Raw genomic sequence first — 12,132 nt, 5'->3', positions numbered from 1 at the left:
AACTAAGGAGAAACTTCCTGACAGTTAGAATAACTAACCAGTGGAACAACCTGCCTCCAGAAGTGGTGAATGGTCCAACACTGGAAGTTTTTAAGAAGAGACTGGCCAGCCATTTGTCTGAAATGGTATAGGGTTTCCTCCCTGAGCAGGGGGTTGGACTAGATGACCTCCAAGGTCCCTTCCAACTTATTATTATTATTATGAGTTTCTTTGCATACCTGTTTCATTCACTCGTTCTTTAAATATTTAAAACATGTTAATGAAGAATTAACATTCAAATCAGATATGACATACTTTCAGATGTTATTACTTTATTTTGAAATTTAAATACAAACTTTTGGGACTGCTATTAATTTCCACAGCAATTTAATTTTCTACAGGAATGGAAACTATGAAAAAATTCACAAAAATGCTAGGAAGAAAGGTTAGAAAGTAAAGGTAAGTCCCCAATGCATTGTATTGTTTATGTCCCATCATACCAAGAAAGTAATGACTGCTCTAATAAAGGACAATTTTGCATATAAACAAGTCTTCAGTGTGAATTCCTAACGTCCCCGAAAATCCATTCCAAGATATCTGTGCCATAGATTCCATCAAATGAGCTTTATGTAGTTAATAACTCCTAACTAGAAATGGTTGTAGACAGTTATATAATCCAGTATATTTAATTAATTTAATTTAATTTAATATTTGCATTTGTATACCGCCCTTTCCCTGAGGACTCAGGGCGGTTTACAGGGAATTAAAAATCAAAGCATACAAAAGTTAAGACCAATTTAAAAAGCATTAAATTCACCCTGTACATTAAAACCCCAGTTAAAATTTTCCCCTCAGCCTGGGCCCGAGAGCTCAAAGAGCCAGGTCTTCAGGCCCCGGCGGAATGATCGAAGGTCGGGAGCAGTCCTCAGCTCTACTGGCAGCTGGTTCCAGAGGGCAGGCGCTCCCACTGAGAAGGCCCTATCCCTGGGTGTCACCCGCCGGCAATCTCTCACCGGCGGAACCCTGAGCAGACCCTCCCTGTGGGAGCGCACTGGGCGAAGGGCGTTTGATGCCGGCAGCAGGTGTTCCCTCAAATAACCCGGACCCAGGCCATGTAGGGCTTTATAGGTGATAACCAGCACCTTGAATTTCACCCGGAGGGCAACCGGAAGCCAATGCAGCTCGCGGAGCCTATTGGAAGCAAATTCCATTGAATCTAGTGGAATATCTGTCTGGTTGACTTTTCTCATCATCTCAGGTCTTTCTAAAGAACTACCGTAAAGAAAATAACAGACCAAGATTTCTCTTCTGTTGGTTGGATCAGTCTGTTCAGTCCAGAGAGTACACTATTCCAAATAATGTTTCATTCTTTGCTTTTATAATGTATAACAGCCATTATCAGGAGAGGCCTTAGAAGAGGGATCCCCAACCACTGGTCCATAGACCGCCACTGTCCACAGCATGCCAGAAACTGATCCGCGCAAACAAGTGAAGCCCCATTCGCAGGATGCAGGCAGCATGTGAAACCACACCCCCTCCAGTCCACGGAAAAACCTCTCCATGGAACCGATCCTTGGTGCCCAAAAGGTTGGGGGCCGCTGCCTTAGAAAATGGCATTTCCAATATTTTTTAAAAAACATAATTATGACCAATATTCCAGTCTTTAGACCCCATCATGATGGCAAGCTATTATTTCTAGGAGATACTCCAATCCATCTGAAAGGCACTAGATTGCAGAAGACTACACTATTCTCTTTCCTTTTCTATAGAACACAGTCCCATGTTAGAGATTACTTGAGGAGCTTCCCCATTGTATCAAAAGTTACTGTTCCCAAAAAAAAAATCTAATGTCATTTTTAGAGATGCACAGATACAAATAGATACAGCTGAATTAAAATTTTATAACTCTAACAACCAGGCTTAAGACACATTTCAGAATTGCTGAAATGTTGCTTTATTCACTCGTTATGTAGAGGGGGAGTCAAACTTCATCTTCTTTTTGTACCTCCAAAACCTAAGAAAAAGAGATAGAGAAACAGAAAAAAGCTATTATTCATCAATAGCTAATTCTAAAATAATCTGAATAATGAAATAATAAAGGAGATAAATGCATTCAGCTCTGTGAGCTAGTTTACAAAAATATTTAACCAAGGAAGGGGCACAGCAAATCAGACAGGGCCTTTATTTCTGTATGGTAAGGTCAGATAGCCTGCTTAGGCATTAAGGAATGTAATATAATTTTACAAGTGCTCAATCCCTCAATTAAATGACTGAAATATTAGATTGCTAAATCAGCACTCTAGCCCCCAAATCTTTGAAGGTCTCAAGTGAGAATATTTGTGGATTTTACCTGTGGGGAAGCAAGTTATTCTTGCTTTATTAAAATGGAGTGGGTGTATTGCTAATCTCTCCTTTATACTATGCAACCAGAAGATTCTGCTGCTGTTTTAGAACACAATATAGCTCATCAGATCATCCAGACCCTAATCCTATTTAGCATTAGTGGAAATACATCTTCTGTTTTAGTGTTATTATCTAGGAAATGACTCGATGATTAAAATAAAATGTCTTGCATTGTAATTTATATAAGAGTGCAATCCTACACATGTCTACTCAAAGCATACAAATAGGTGGAGGAGAATATGACTGCAGTCTCAGAGACAGAAATATATGAGTCCTGCCAAAAATATAATCAACACCTTGACTAGTTTGTCAGGCAACCTACCCCCTTCACTTTCCCACTAGCTGAATTCTTGGGTTTTGACTATAATGCCAGGTAGTAGAATTCTATTAGGAATTAACTGCCACTACTGGTAGTCCTCAACTTATAACCATTCATTTAGTGACTGTATGAAGTTACGATATTGGAAAAAAAGGACATGACCATTTTTCATATTTATGACCATTGAAGCATTCCCATGGGTCATGTGATCAAAATTTGGGCGCTTGGTAGCTGGCATGTATTTATGACCGTTACTCTGTCCAGGGGGTCATGTGATCACCATTTGTAACCTTTCCAAGTGACTTCTGACAAGCAAAGTCAATAGGAGGAAGCCAGAATCTCTTAATAACCTCATGATTCACTTAACAATTGCAGTGATTTGCTTAGCAACTGTGGCAAGTAGGTCATAAAGTATGGCACAACTCATTTAACAACTGTCTTGCTTAGCAGTGGAAATTTTGAGTTCAATTGTGGTTGTGAGTGAAGACGTTTTTAAATGGGGAGATGCTCAGATCTGAAATCTGGATGAGGCAGAATATGAAATCCCCCTAAGTTTTAAATGAATGGTTGCAGAATAAACAAATGCAGACCTAAGCATTTGTTTATTTACCAAACTTGTAAGCCGACCCAATCTGCATGATTTTGGGCAGTTTAAAAGGTACAACAGTAGGATCTATAAAAATGTAGAATATATAATCTATTTTTTAAAAAGTCCAGAGAAAATAAACAATCAATTAAACAACTGAAAATATTTCACAAGGATTCTAACACATAGTCTATCCTAGGGCCTGGAGACAGAACCAGATTTTTAGGAATCATTAAAACTCTGCCATGGGGTGTGCCATAAAAAACTTGCATGCGATGCAGTAGGTTGTAATACATTACAAACCGAACACAGGAGTAATAAATACTTTTATTTCAATAAAAGGAAAAAATATAGTAGAAATGTGAGGGAATAATTTAACTGTAGCAATTACAGAAATGTGAGATTTGTGTTTCAAAACTAGCATTCAATAATTTGTAAATAGTCTAACCAAACAAGAAAAATAGAGGATCAAAGCAGATACAAAACTGGAGAAATTGAGCAAACTGCACTAAACAGAAATAAATTTAGACCTCCATATGATGAAACTTTGCCTGCTGACATTTATATTACTAGAATTTTCTAAGTTTATGCTTGAATCCTGAAACTAGTTGCATAAAATCCTTTTTCTTCAGGTAACTGTTCCTCTGAGAACAGTTTGTCTGCCCTTGAATCTTATCCTCTTCGTTCTTATTGGAAGAAACAGTGATAAAGAATACTTAAAAGATCTCCCAGCTAGCTGGCAGAGCACTCAAAAGTAAGACCCTCCAATTATGATTTTTTTACCGGCCACTCAAAATTGTTAAGTCCTACTAATACACCCCAAGCTACCTAAAAGTTTGCACTGGGAAATTTGAGTACTATACACTGGCTCCTAAGTCCAAGATCCAATCACAAAACTCAACTTTCAAGCAATCACTGCTTGTCTGAGATGACTACTTAATGAACCAAGTTTCATACTCTGACTAGGAGCTCCTAAACTTTTTGCCATCACATCTACTTTGTGTATTCTTAATGTACACACCTCCTCTAAAAATTCAAATACTACAATGAACACAAAATGAACAATGAAAAGAATACCATGAAACTTTGGGAAAGGTGGATTTATTGAACAATGTACAGTTAAAAGGTTATTCGCACATCCACAAGGGAGATAGCCCTCATAGTTTGTAAAACCCTGGTCTACACGATGATTTGTGTATATGTGCAAATCTACTTCTGAGATATCAAAGAAGCAGTACAGTTAATTCAGAAACTTTCTGCTTTTAGACTACTTAATTATCACTCAATTATCAACTTAAAATCACCCAAAGATTTATTTGTAGATCCTGATCTCCCTTTTATGACTTTTGAAACATCTGTTACAATTCAACACAGCCTAAAAAATTTAGCAGCAAAAAACAAAAAAAAAAAGAAACGCAAAACAGACGATATTAATGGCAGAGTTTCATCAGAAGTCATTGTTAACCAATTTTAACAATTAACTTATAGGATACTTTTTGAAACTGATATGTACTCCATACATCTATATATGGGAATGAATTATGTAAATCCTGTTTTGTACTTTATTTCCATTTCAAAACAAAGACAAGATTTACTGATCAGATGTAGTTCACCTACCATAATGAAAACTAGGTATAAGTCTGATTAAAAGCAGTGGGAAAAGTTTACTTATTAAATTTATATGCCACCTGTCTAATTATGTAGAGTAACTCTGCGCAGCTTACAATGGCATAAAAGCATTAAAACAATTAAATAAAATTAAAAAAACAAAATTTGCTATCATTAATCCAAATCCAACTCTTTTCTATAGGATTTTTTAAATTAGAAAGTTATTGATATCAGGCATTGTTAACCCCAAAATCAAGGACAATGGATTATAACTTACCAGAGGAGGGTTTAGTTCCTGAACTGTAAGATGTTGAACAGCTACTTGAATTGCCCAATGAACCAGTAAATGGAGGTGGAGCAGATGGACCAGCCCATGTGCTATAATAAGGAGAATGCCTGTGATCTAAAGGTGACCTAGAAGAAAATGATTCTGTTAATTAATTTGTGTTTTTGCATGCATACAAAATTAAAATTTGAATATATGAATAATCTAGAAAAAAACTAGAAGGCCATTTAAGGCAAAGTTGCTCTTTAGCAATCAGCAAGTAATCATAGAATATCTAAACCAATATGTAAACAACTGGAATACATTCAATTATTCCAACAAACTGAGGATATCTCTTCAGTAATTTTTTAGTTCTATTTCTATTTAAAAAGGAATATTTCCAAGAAAAACACTGATTTACCATTAAGGTATGTAATGATATCAGGAAAAACTTAACAAGATTTCAAATTAAAAAAATATGATCAGAACTCAATACAAATTCAGTACAAAAGTCATACAAGCTGGATAATATATGCAGAGAGCTAAAAAAAACTTTTTAAAAAGTCCACTAAAGATAACAGTCATACTCCCATGATTTTGGAAGGATATACAGAAGAATTATCAGTGAAAAACTGGGTGGGGAGCAATTAGAGACAGACAACTTTGAAAGTAAGTAATAAAAGCAAAATTCAATGTGGAAAAGACATAGTTAATAGGAAAGACATGATCATATTTGTACACAGAAATTTGGGAGACAACTAAAGTACAAAAAAGAGATGTAAGAATCTATTTAATAGCATCAAAATAACCAAATTGAGCCTTTAATTCTTATATTTATCAAAATACTAACACTCTTTTTCATTATAACCATTGTTATTAAAAGAAAAACAAACAAGGGTTTAGAGAAACCTGTAATTTGAAAAACAGGTACTACTGAAGTAGTCACCTTAAAATTGAGAACTGTTTATATCTTTGTTCTCTGGAAACAGCAGCTTATATTTTTAACACCACTGTAGGAGTTTCTTTCCTAATGATGCAATATTAAAGCAACTACAGGGCATAAGGGAAAGTGTAATGCATGAGTCAATGATAGCTATTTTCTTTATTTTACAAGTCAATCTTTTTATCACCATTTACTGCTGGGTTCTGAATTCTGTGTATTCTGATAAACAACCTACTCCTTCAGTGTTTCTCAATTATTCTAAAAAAAATCCTAGAGATACCTACCAATTGGACAACTATTAAAAAACTTTAATAGGCAAAAAGTTCTTATCCTAAAATAAGGGTTCTGCAGACAGCTAGGTCACTAGCCCATCTTTGTATCTGGCACTACTCATCATTGCTGATTGCAAGTAGTAATGAGCGGGATAACTATTTCTCAAAACATTCATAATCTATTGTTATTTTAAAAATCAACATGTAAACAAAACATTCCATGTGGACAACTGATAGGATTACTAGTATGAAAGAAAAAAAATATTTTCCTTTGGAAGAAGCAATTTCCTTTCTGTCAAATAGGATTGTTGCAAGAGAAGACAAGATTACCTTCGGTTGCCCATCAAATATCCAAGAAGTCCTCCGGCACCTAATCCAGTCCAGAAACCTGGCCCTGAATTGGAATCATAGTTGGACCCACTAGCAGCTCCTTAATTTAATAAAATTATAGAGATTTAGATCAAATAATCTTTGTGATCAAAGCTCTTTTATAATTAAATATATATAAATAGGCTACCTCAGCAGATAATTGAAGAGTCTTACAAGCTCTCCAAAGTTTTAAATCAAATATTGTATAACCCTATGGAACTATTGATTTTACTGGAGAAACAGACTACAGGCTATCACTTTTTATCTCTATTTTCTAAAAGATTATCTCTATTTTCTAAAAGATTATCTATCAATGTTGCTAATAAATGTTTTTGTTATGATGTAAGAGATTTACCTGTGTAATTTGGTTTAAATCCTGGCGGAGTTGGGCTTTGATAACTTTGCCCGTAGGATCCTGAATGTACATCATCATTAGGGAAATTACGTTGTCGGTTATCACAGAGGAATAGCTTGTAGACGCCAAAAACAAAAACAACAAATAATATTACCAGGATCAGTCCAAATCCAGAACCAACTGAATCATGAGAAGTTGCAGAATAATAGGTCCCAGAAAAGGTGTTAGCTTTTTGCTGTCCTTCTTTAGTTAACTCTAATGTGTACTCCAAGCCACACGATCCTTTTAAAATGAAAGGGTCATCTGGGTAATCGTAGCCTTCACAGTTTACTTCAATTTTTCCAAAGCGATATGAAACATCCAAATGTGCTTTACATTCCCACTGAAAATAAAAGAGAATTATCTTTCTACAATAAAATATATAACAAAATTGAACACTGACTTAAACTTGATATATTATTTTTAGTAATTTTATTAAAATACAATGCAATCTTTTTTTTCTAAAAAGTTGTAATTAAAGCCTCATAAGCAAGCTTTAAAACTCTAATAGAGCTTGAAAGAATGCACATAAAAATACTGCCAGACAAGAATGATAACTGAAGGAATATGGATTTACTTTAACTACTTTACTTTTTCTCCTGTTGACAATCTTGCAGCCCCATTTTTAATTTTTAACTCATTGCATCTTCCTGGAGTCAGTCAGTTTTGGCTTGACTATATATATATATATATATATATATATATATATATATATATATATATATGTGTGTGTGTGTGTGTGTGTGTGTGTGTGTGTGTATTTGTTCGTCTCTTTTTAAAAGCCAATGATTTAGTCAAATTTACATTTATACAAAAATTTTCCACAAGATAATATATTTTTCTTCATATGAAGAAACATACCTGCACATCATAGCCATCCCAGCCTTTGTTGTAACACTGAACAACCTCAGGGGTGTATGCTGTACATCCAGCTGAGCCTCCGGTACACTGCAACTGGGGCACTGGAGATGTCCTTCGATAATTTGTGTACTTGCCCCTGTAGAGTGTCAGAGCTTGGACCTCCCTCAATAGGACTCTCTCTGACAGAATATAAGTATTTTGTAGTTATTAGAATATTATATTATGTAGTAGATTTGGAAACACTAAGCAAGATAATGAATACATATTTTAGGCTTTTGTGAGTTTATTAGTGCCAATAAAAAAGTTCTCAGAATAATTCCTGTTAGGTGGTATATTTTGATTACGTACAAATAATCTCAAAAGGTGCTTTAATAAAAAATATATCTAAGATTAAAGTTAACATGTGCTCTGTAATTAATTTTGCTTTTTTTGTTCACCAATTATCCTATTTTATCAAGTATTCAACCACAAGTTTTCAGAACTTCACAAGCAATACATAGGTACCTCTCCCTGATTGTTCAGTATATAATATTCAAGAATTGGTGAACAAAAAGCTTCAATTTGCTCCACAGTCCTACTTAGGAAACCAGCCCAAAGGTGACTGGATTCCAACAAATCATTGTTTCATTCATATCTATTTTTACAAAATAAACCAGAAGAATAGTACTGGGGAAAACCCTAAATCATTCTTCACACACCCCAATGACTATATTTACACAACAGAGTAAAAATAAAAACAAAAAGCCAGGCAGCATCAGTTAATCAACTTCCCCTGCAACGGTGGCCTTCAACATTTAATTCTGTTAAAAACGTGGAGCAGTGGGGGCGTTTATGGATTCATGCGACATCTAAACCCCACCGGTGTCTTCGAAGAAATCTGCGGCGTGTGGTTACTAAGTGACAATTATTACAAATGGCTTCTAAAATGTCTTCCTAATAAGGCCGGCGCCCATTAGTATATCGCACTTTCCCCATAAAAAGCTGGCCCGGGGACCAGGAAATGGCCCTCGCTCCCCCCCAGAAAGATGCTGTTCCAGGACCGAAAACCCTCTGAATCAGACCGGAGCGTCAAGTCACTGACGCCGATAGCAACGATTCCTCGCCGACGGTCGTGAACCGAGAGGCAGGCTTCCTAAAGTGGGTCGCCCGGTGAGCCCCATCCCTCGCCTTACCCTGCTGTTGCCAGCCCATTGCGACATACGTTCCCGTCAGCACCACCAACAGCGGCAAAAGCAGCCGCTCCAGAGACGCCTCCATTTTAGCCCTTTCGCTGAGAAACCAAGAGTGTCGCAGCTCCAGCTTTTTCCGCCTATGCCCTATGACAGGGGTAGGCAACCTCGGCTCTTTTATGACTCATGGACTTCAACTCCCAGGAATTCCTGAGCCAGCCAAGCTGGCTCAGGAATTCTGGGAGTTGAAGTCCATGAGTCATAAAAGAGCCGAGGTTGCCTACCCCTGGCCTATGACAACGGGCCTCGCGGCTCCGCCCTCGGCGACGCTGATTGGCTCGTCGCATTGCCTTTCTAAGGCAAGCGACCGTTTCGTCAGCTGGCGATGAGGCCCGCCAGCGCCATCTCGAGAGAAGCAGGTTCGGTTCTGCGCTAGAGTTACTGAGCGGAAGGAAATCTTATCAGGACAATGGAACGGTAGGAAAGCCTCGCTGTCGGACCAGCCATCCTATTGGCTCACAGGCGCCGCCCAAGGAAAGTCAGCCTAACAACCAAATCTATCTACGCTCAGAACAACCAATGGAGTTGTTGATGGATGCTTACAATCGGTTTGTCCTCTTCCGGCGAGTCATCGGCAGACTTTACTTCAAAGGGTAGAATGACTTTACTTCAAAGGGTATTGTTGTACGCCGCCCAGAGTCACTTCTGTTGAGATGGGCGGCTGTATAAATTTGATGATCTGTGTTGCACTTCTGAAAACAAGCTCGTTTTTCTAATAGAATAAGAGTATCTGACTTATCTGAACACAAACAAGAAAAATTTGCAACTTCTTAAATTACAAATGACTCGTGGCAGGACAATTAGCCAGAACCAAAGTCAAGGGTGCGATTTCGAGAGAGGTTTGTTTGTTTGTTTGTTTGTTTGTTTGTTTGTTTGTTTATTTATTTATTTATTTATTTATTTGATTTATATACCGCCCTTCTCCTGAAGGACTCAGGGCGGTGTACAGGGCAATAAAAATAAGAATACATTAGTTAAAATAATATTAAAACCCAAATCCATCAGGCCAGGCCGGCTTGTTCGAATAGATAAGTTTTTAGATCACGCCGGAAGGAGCGAAGGTCGGGGGCCATCCGGAGTTCAGCCGGTAAGCGGTTCCAAAGGATTGGTGCACCCACCGAGAATGTTCTCCCCCTGGGGGTCACCAGCCGACATTCTCTGACCAGTGGTACCCTGAGGAGGCCCTCTCTGTGGGAACGTACAGGACGGAGGGAAGTTGACGCCGGCAGTAGGTGCTCCCGTAGGTAATCCGGACCCATGCCAGGTTGCAATGTTAAGATTGCTAAATGATTAGGGAAAATCGGTCCTGTACTTTTTAACAGTTGCTTGATTACAATTTGTTGAATGAATGAAAGTTACATATTTTGAAATGCTTTTTATTGAGGAACAGATTACTTCTGAATAAAAGTAATTTTAAATCATATGCCTTATTTATTTTACAATCTTTATAACCAACAATGTCTGACCAGGATACAAAAAAGTGCAAAGACAAAACCAAAATACACTGTAAACAGCTAATGCAATGTATACAACCATGTATACATTGAGATTGGCTGAGCCTCCCTTCGTGCCCCCACCCCCAACTTACAGTGACACAAACCCTCCATCTTATTACACCATGTGAGCTAATTGCACAACACACCGGCCTCACAAGTCAATCATGCATAAAGTTTATAAAATTATATCCCATTCAAAAGCCTAACAGCCCATGGATAAAAGTTGTTCTTCAGCCTGTTGGTACGGCTGGCTATACTATATCTCCTACCCAATGGTAGGAGAGTAAAGAGATACCATCCAGGGTGTGAGTCATCCCTGAGAATTTTCCTCACTTCCAAGGCAGCGAGCCCTGGCGATGTCATCCAGTGGTGTCAGGGGACAGCCCACGATGTCTTGTGCTGTGCTCACCACCTTCTGTAATGCTTTCCTATCTGCAGCTGTCAGACCAGCATACCAAACCACAATACAGTACGAGAGGACGCTCTCTATAGTAGACCGGTAAAAGAGGGTCATTAGCCGTTGTTCTACCCTGTTCTTCCGCAAGACCCTGAGAAAGTGAAGTGTCTGTTGGGCCTTTCTGGCCGCCTGGGTTGTATTAACTTTCCAGGTAAGATCTTCACAGAGGTAGACTCCCAGAAATTTAATTAATTAATTAAAAGCCATTAGTGAACAGTGAGAACTGGACAGGGAACCACTGATTGGTTCAAAATTGGGAAAGGAGTCCGGCAAAGCTGTATACTGTCACCCTGCCTATTTAACTTATATGTAGAGCACATCATGAGAAAGGCAGGTCTAGATGAATCAAAAATTGGAATTAAGATTGCTGGGAGAAATATCAACAACCTAAGATATGCACCACTCTAATGGCAGAAAATGAAGAGGAACTAAAGAGCCTCTTGATGCGGGTGAAGGAGGAGAGTGCAAAAGTTGGCTTGAAACTTAACATTAAGAAAACCAAGATCATGGCATCTGGCCCTCTCAATTCTTGGCAAATAGATGGGGAAGAAATGGAGGTAGTGACAGATTTTATTTTCCTGGGCTCCAAGATCACCGCAGATGGGAACTGAGGCCAAGAAATTAAAAGACACTTGCTCCTAGGAAGGAAAGCCATGGCAAATCTAGAGAGCACACTAAAAAGACATCACCCTGCCAACAAAAGTGCGTATAGTCAAGGCTATGGTCTTCCCAGTTGCAATGTATGGCTGTGAAAGTTGGACCATAAGAAAGGCTGAGCGCCAAAGAATTGAAGCCTTTGAACTATGGTGCTGGAGAAGATTCCTGCAAGTCCCTTGGACTGCAAGGCAATCAAACTGGTCAGTCCTAGAGGAAATCAACCCTGACTGCTCTTTAGAAGACCAGATCCTGAAGTTGAAACTCAAATACTTTGGCCACCTAATGAGAAGGAAG

At 38.1% G+C, this 12,132-nt stretch overlaps 1 protein-coding gene across 1 annotated transcript; it reads right to left on the bottom strand.

Annotated features, from left to right (window-relative positions):
- Positions 1-254: 254 nt before the first annotated feature.
- On the bottom strand, positions 255-9,369 carry SARAF (store-operated calcium entry associated regulatory factor). Its single transcript, XM_081317802.1, has 6 exons — positions 9,172-9,369; positions 8,000-8,178; positions 7,100-7,481; positions 6,706-6,805; positions 5,173-5,309; positions 255-1,993 (listed from the first exon to the last, which is right to left on the bottom strand). Exons 1-6 carry the CDS (start codon positions 9,254-9,256, stop codon positions 1,968-1,970), a joined length of 909 nt encoding a protein of 302 aa, XP_081173928.1. The 5' UTR covers positions 9,257-9,369; the 3' UTR covers positions 255-1,967.
- Positions 9,370-12,132: the final 2,763 nt, after the last annotated feature.

This window comes from Vipera berus, assembly GCF_964194415.1.
Source record: "Vipera berus genome assembly, chromosome: 2".
Taxonomy (NCBI): Eukaryota; Metazoa; Chordata; class Lepidosauria; order Squamata; family Viperidae; genus Vipera; species Vipera berus.
This window is presented reverse-complemented; position numbering and strand designations above follow the sequence as displayed.

Excerpts from the sequence above, each read along its gene's own strand:
- SARAF (XM_081317802.1), bottom strand. The coding sequence starts at position 9,256 with ATGGAGGCGTCTCTGGAGCGGCTGCTTTTGCCGCTGTTGGTGGTGCTG. Across the intron at positions 5,310-6,705 it reads TATTTGATGGGCAACCGAAG|GTCACCTTTAGATCACAGGC; the intron begins GTAATCTTGTCT and ends ATTTTCTTCTAG. Across the intron at positions 1,994-5,172 it reads AGGAACTAAACCCTCCTCTG|GTTTTGGAGGTACAAAAAGA; the intron begins GTAAGTTATAAT and ends TCTTTTTCTTAG.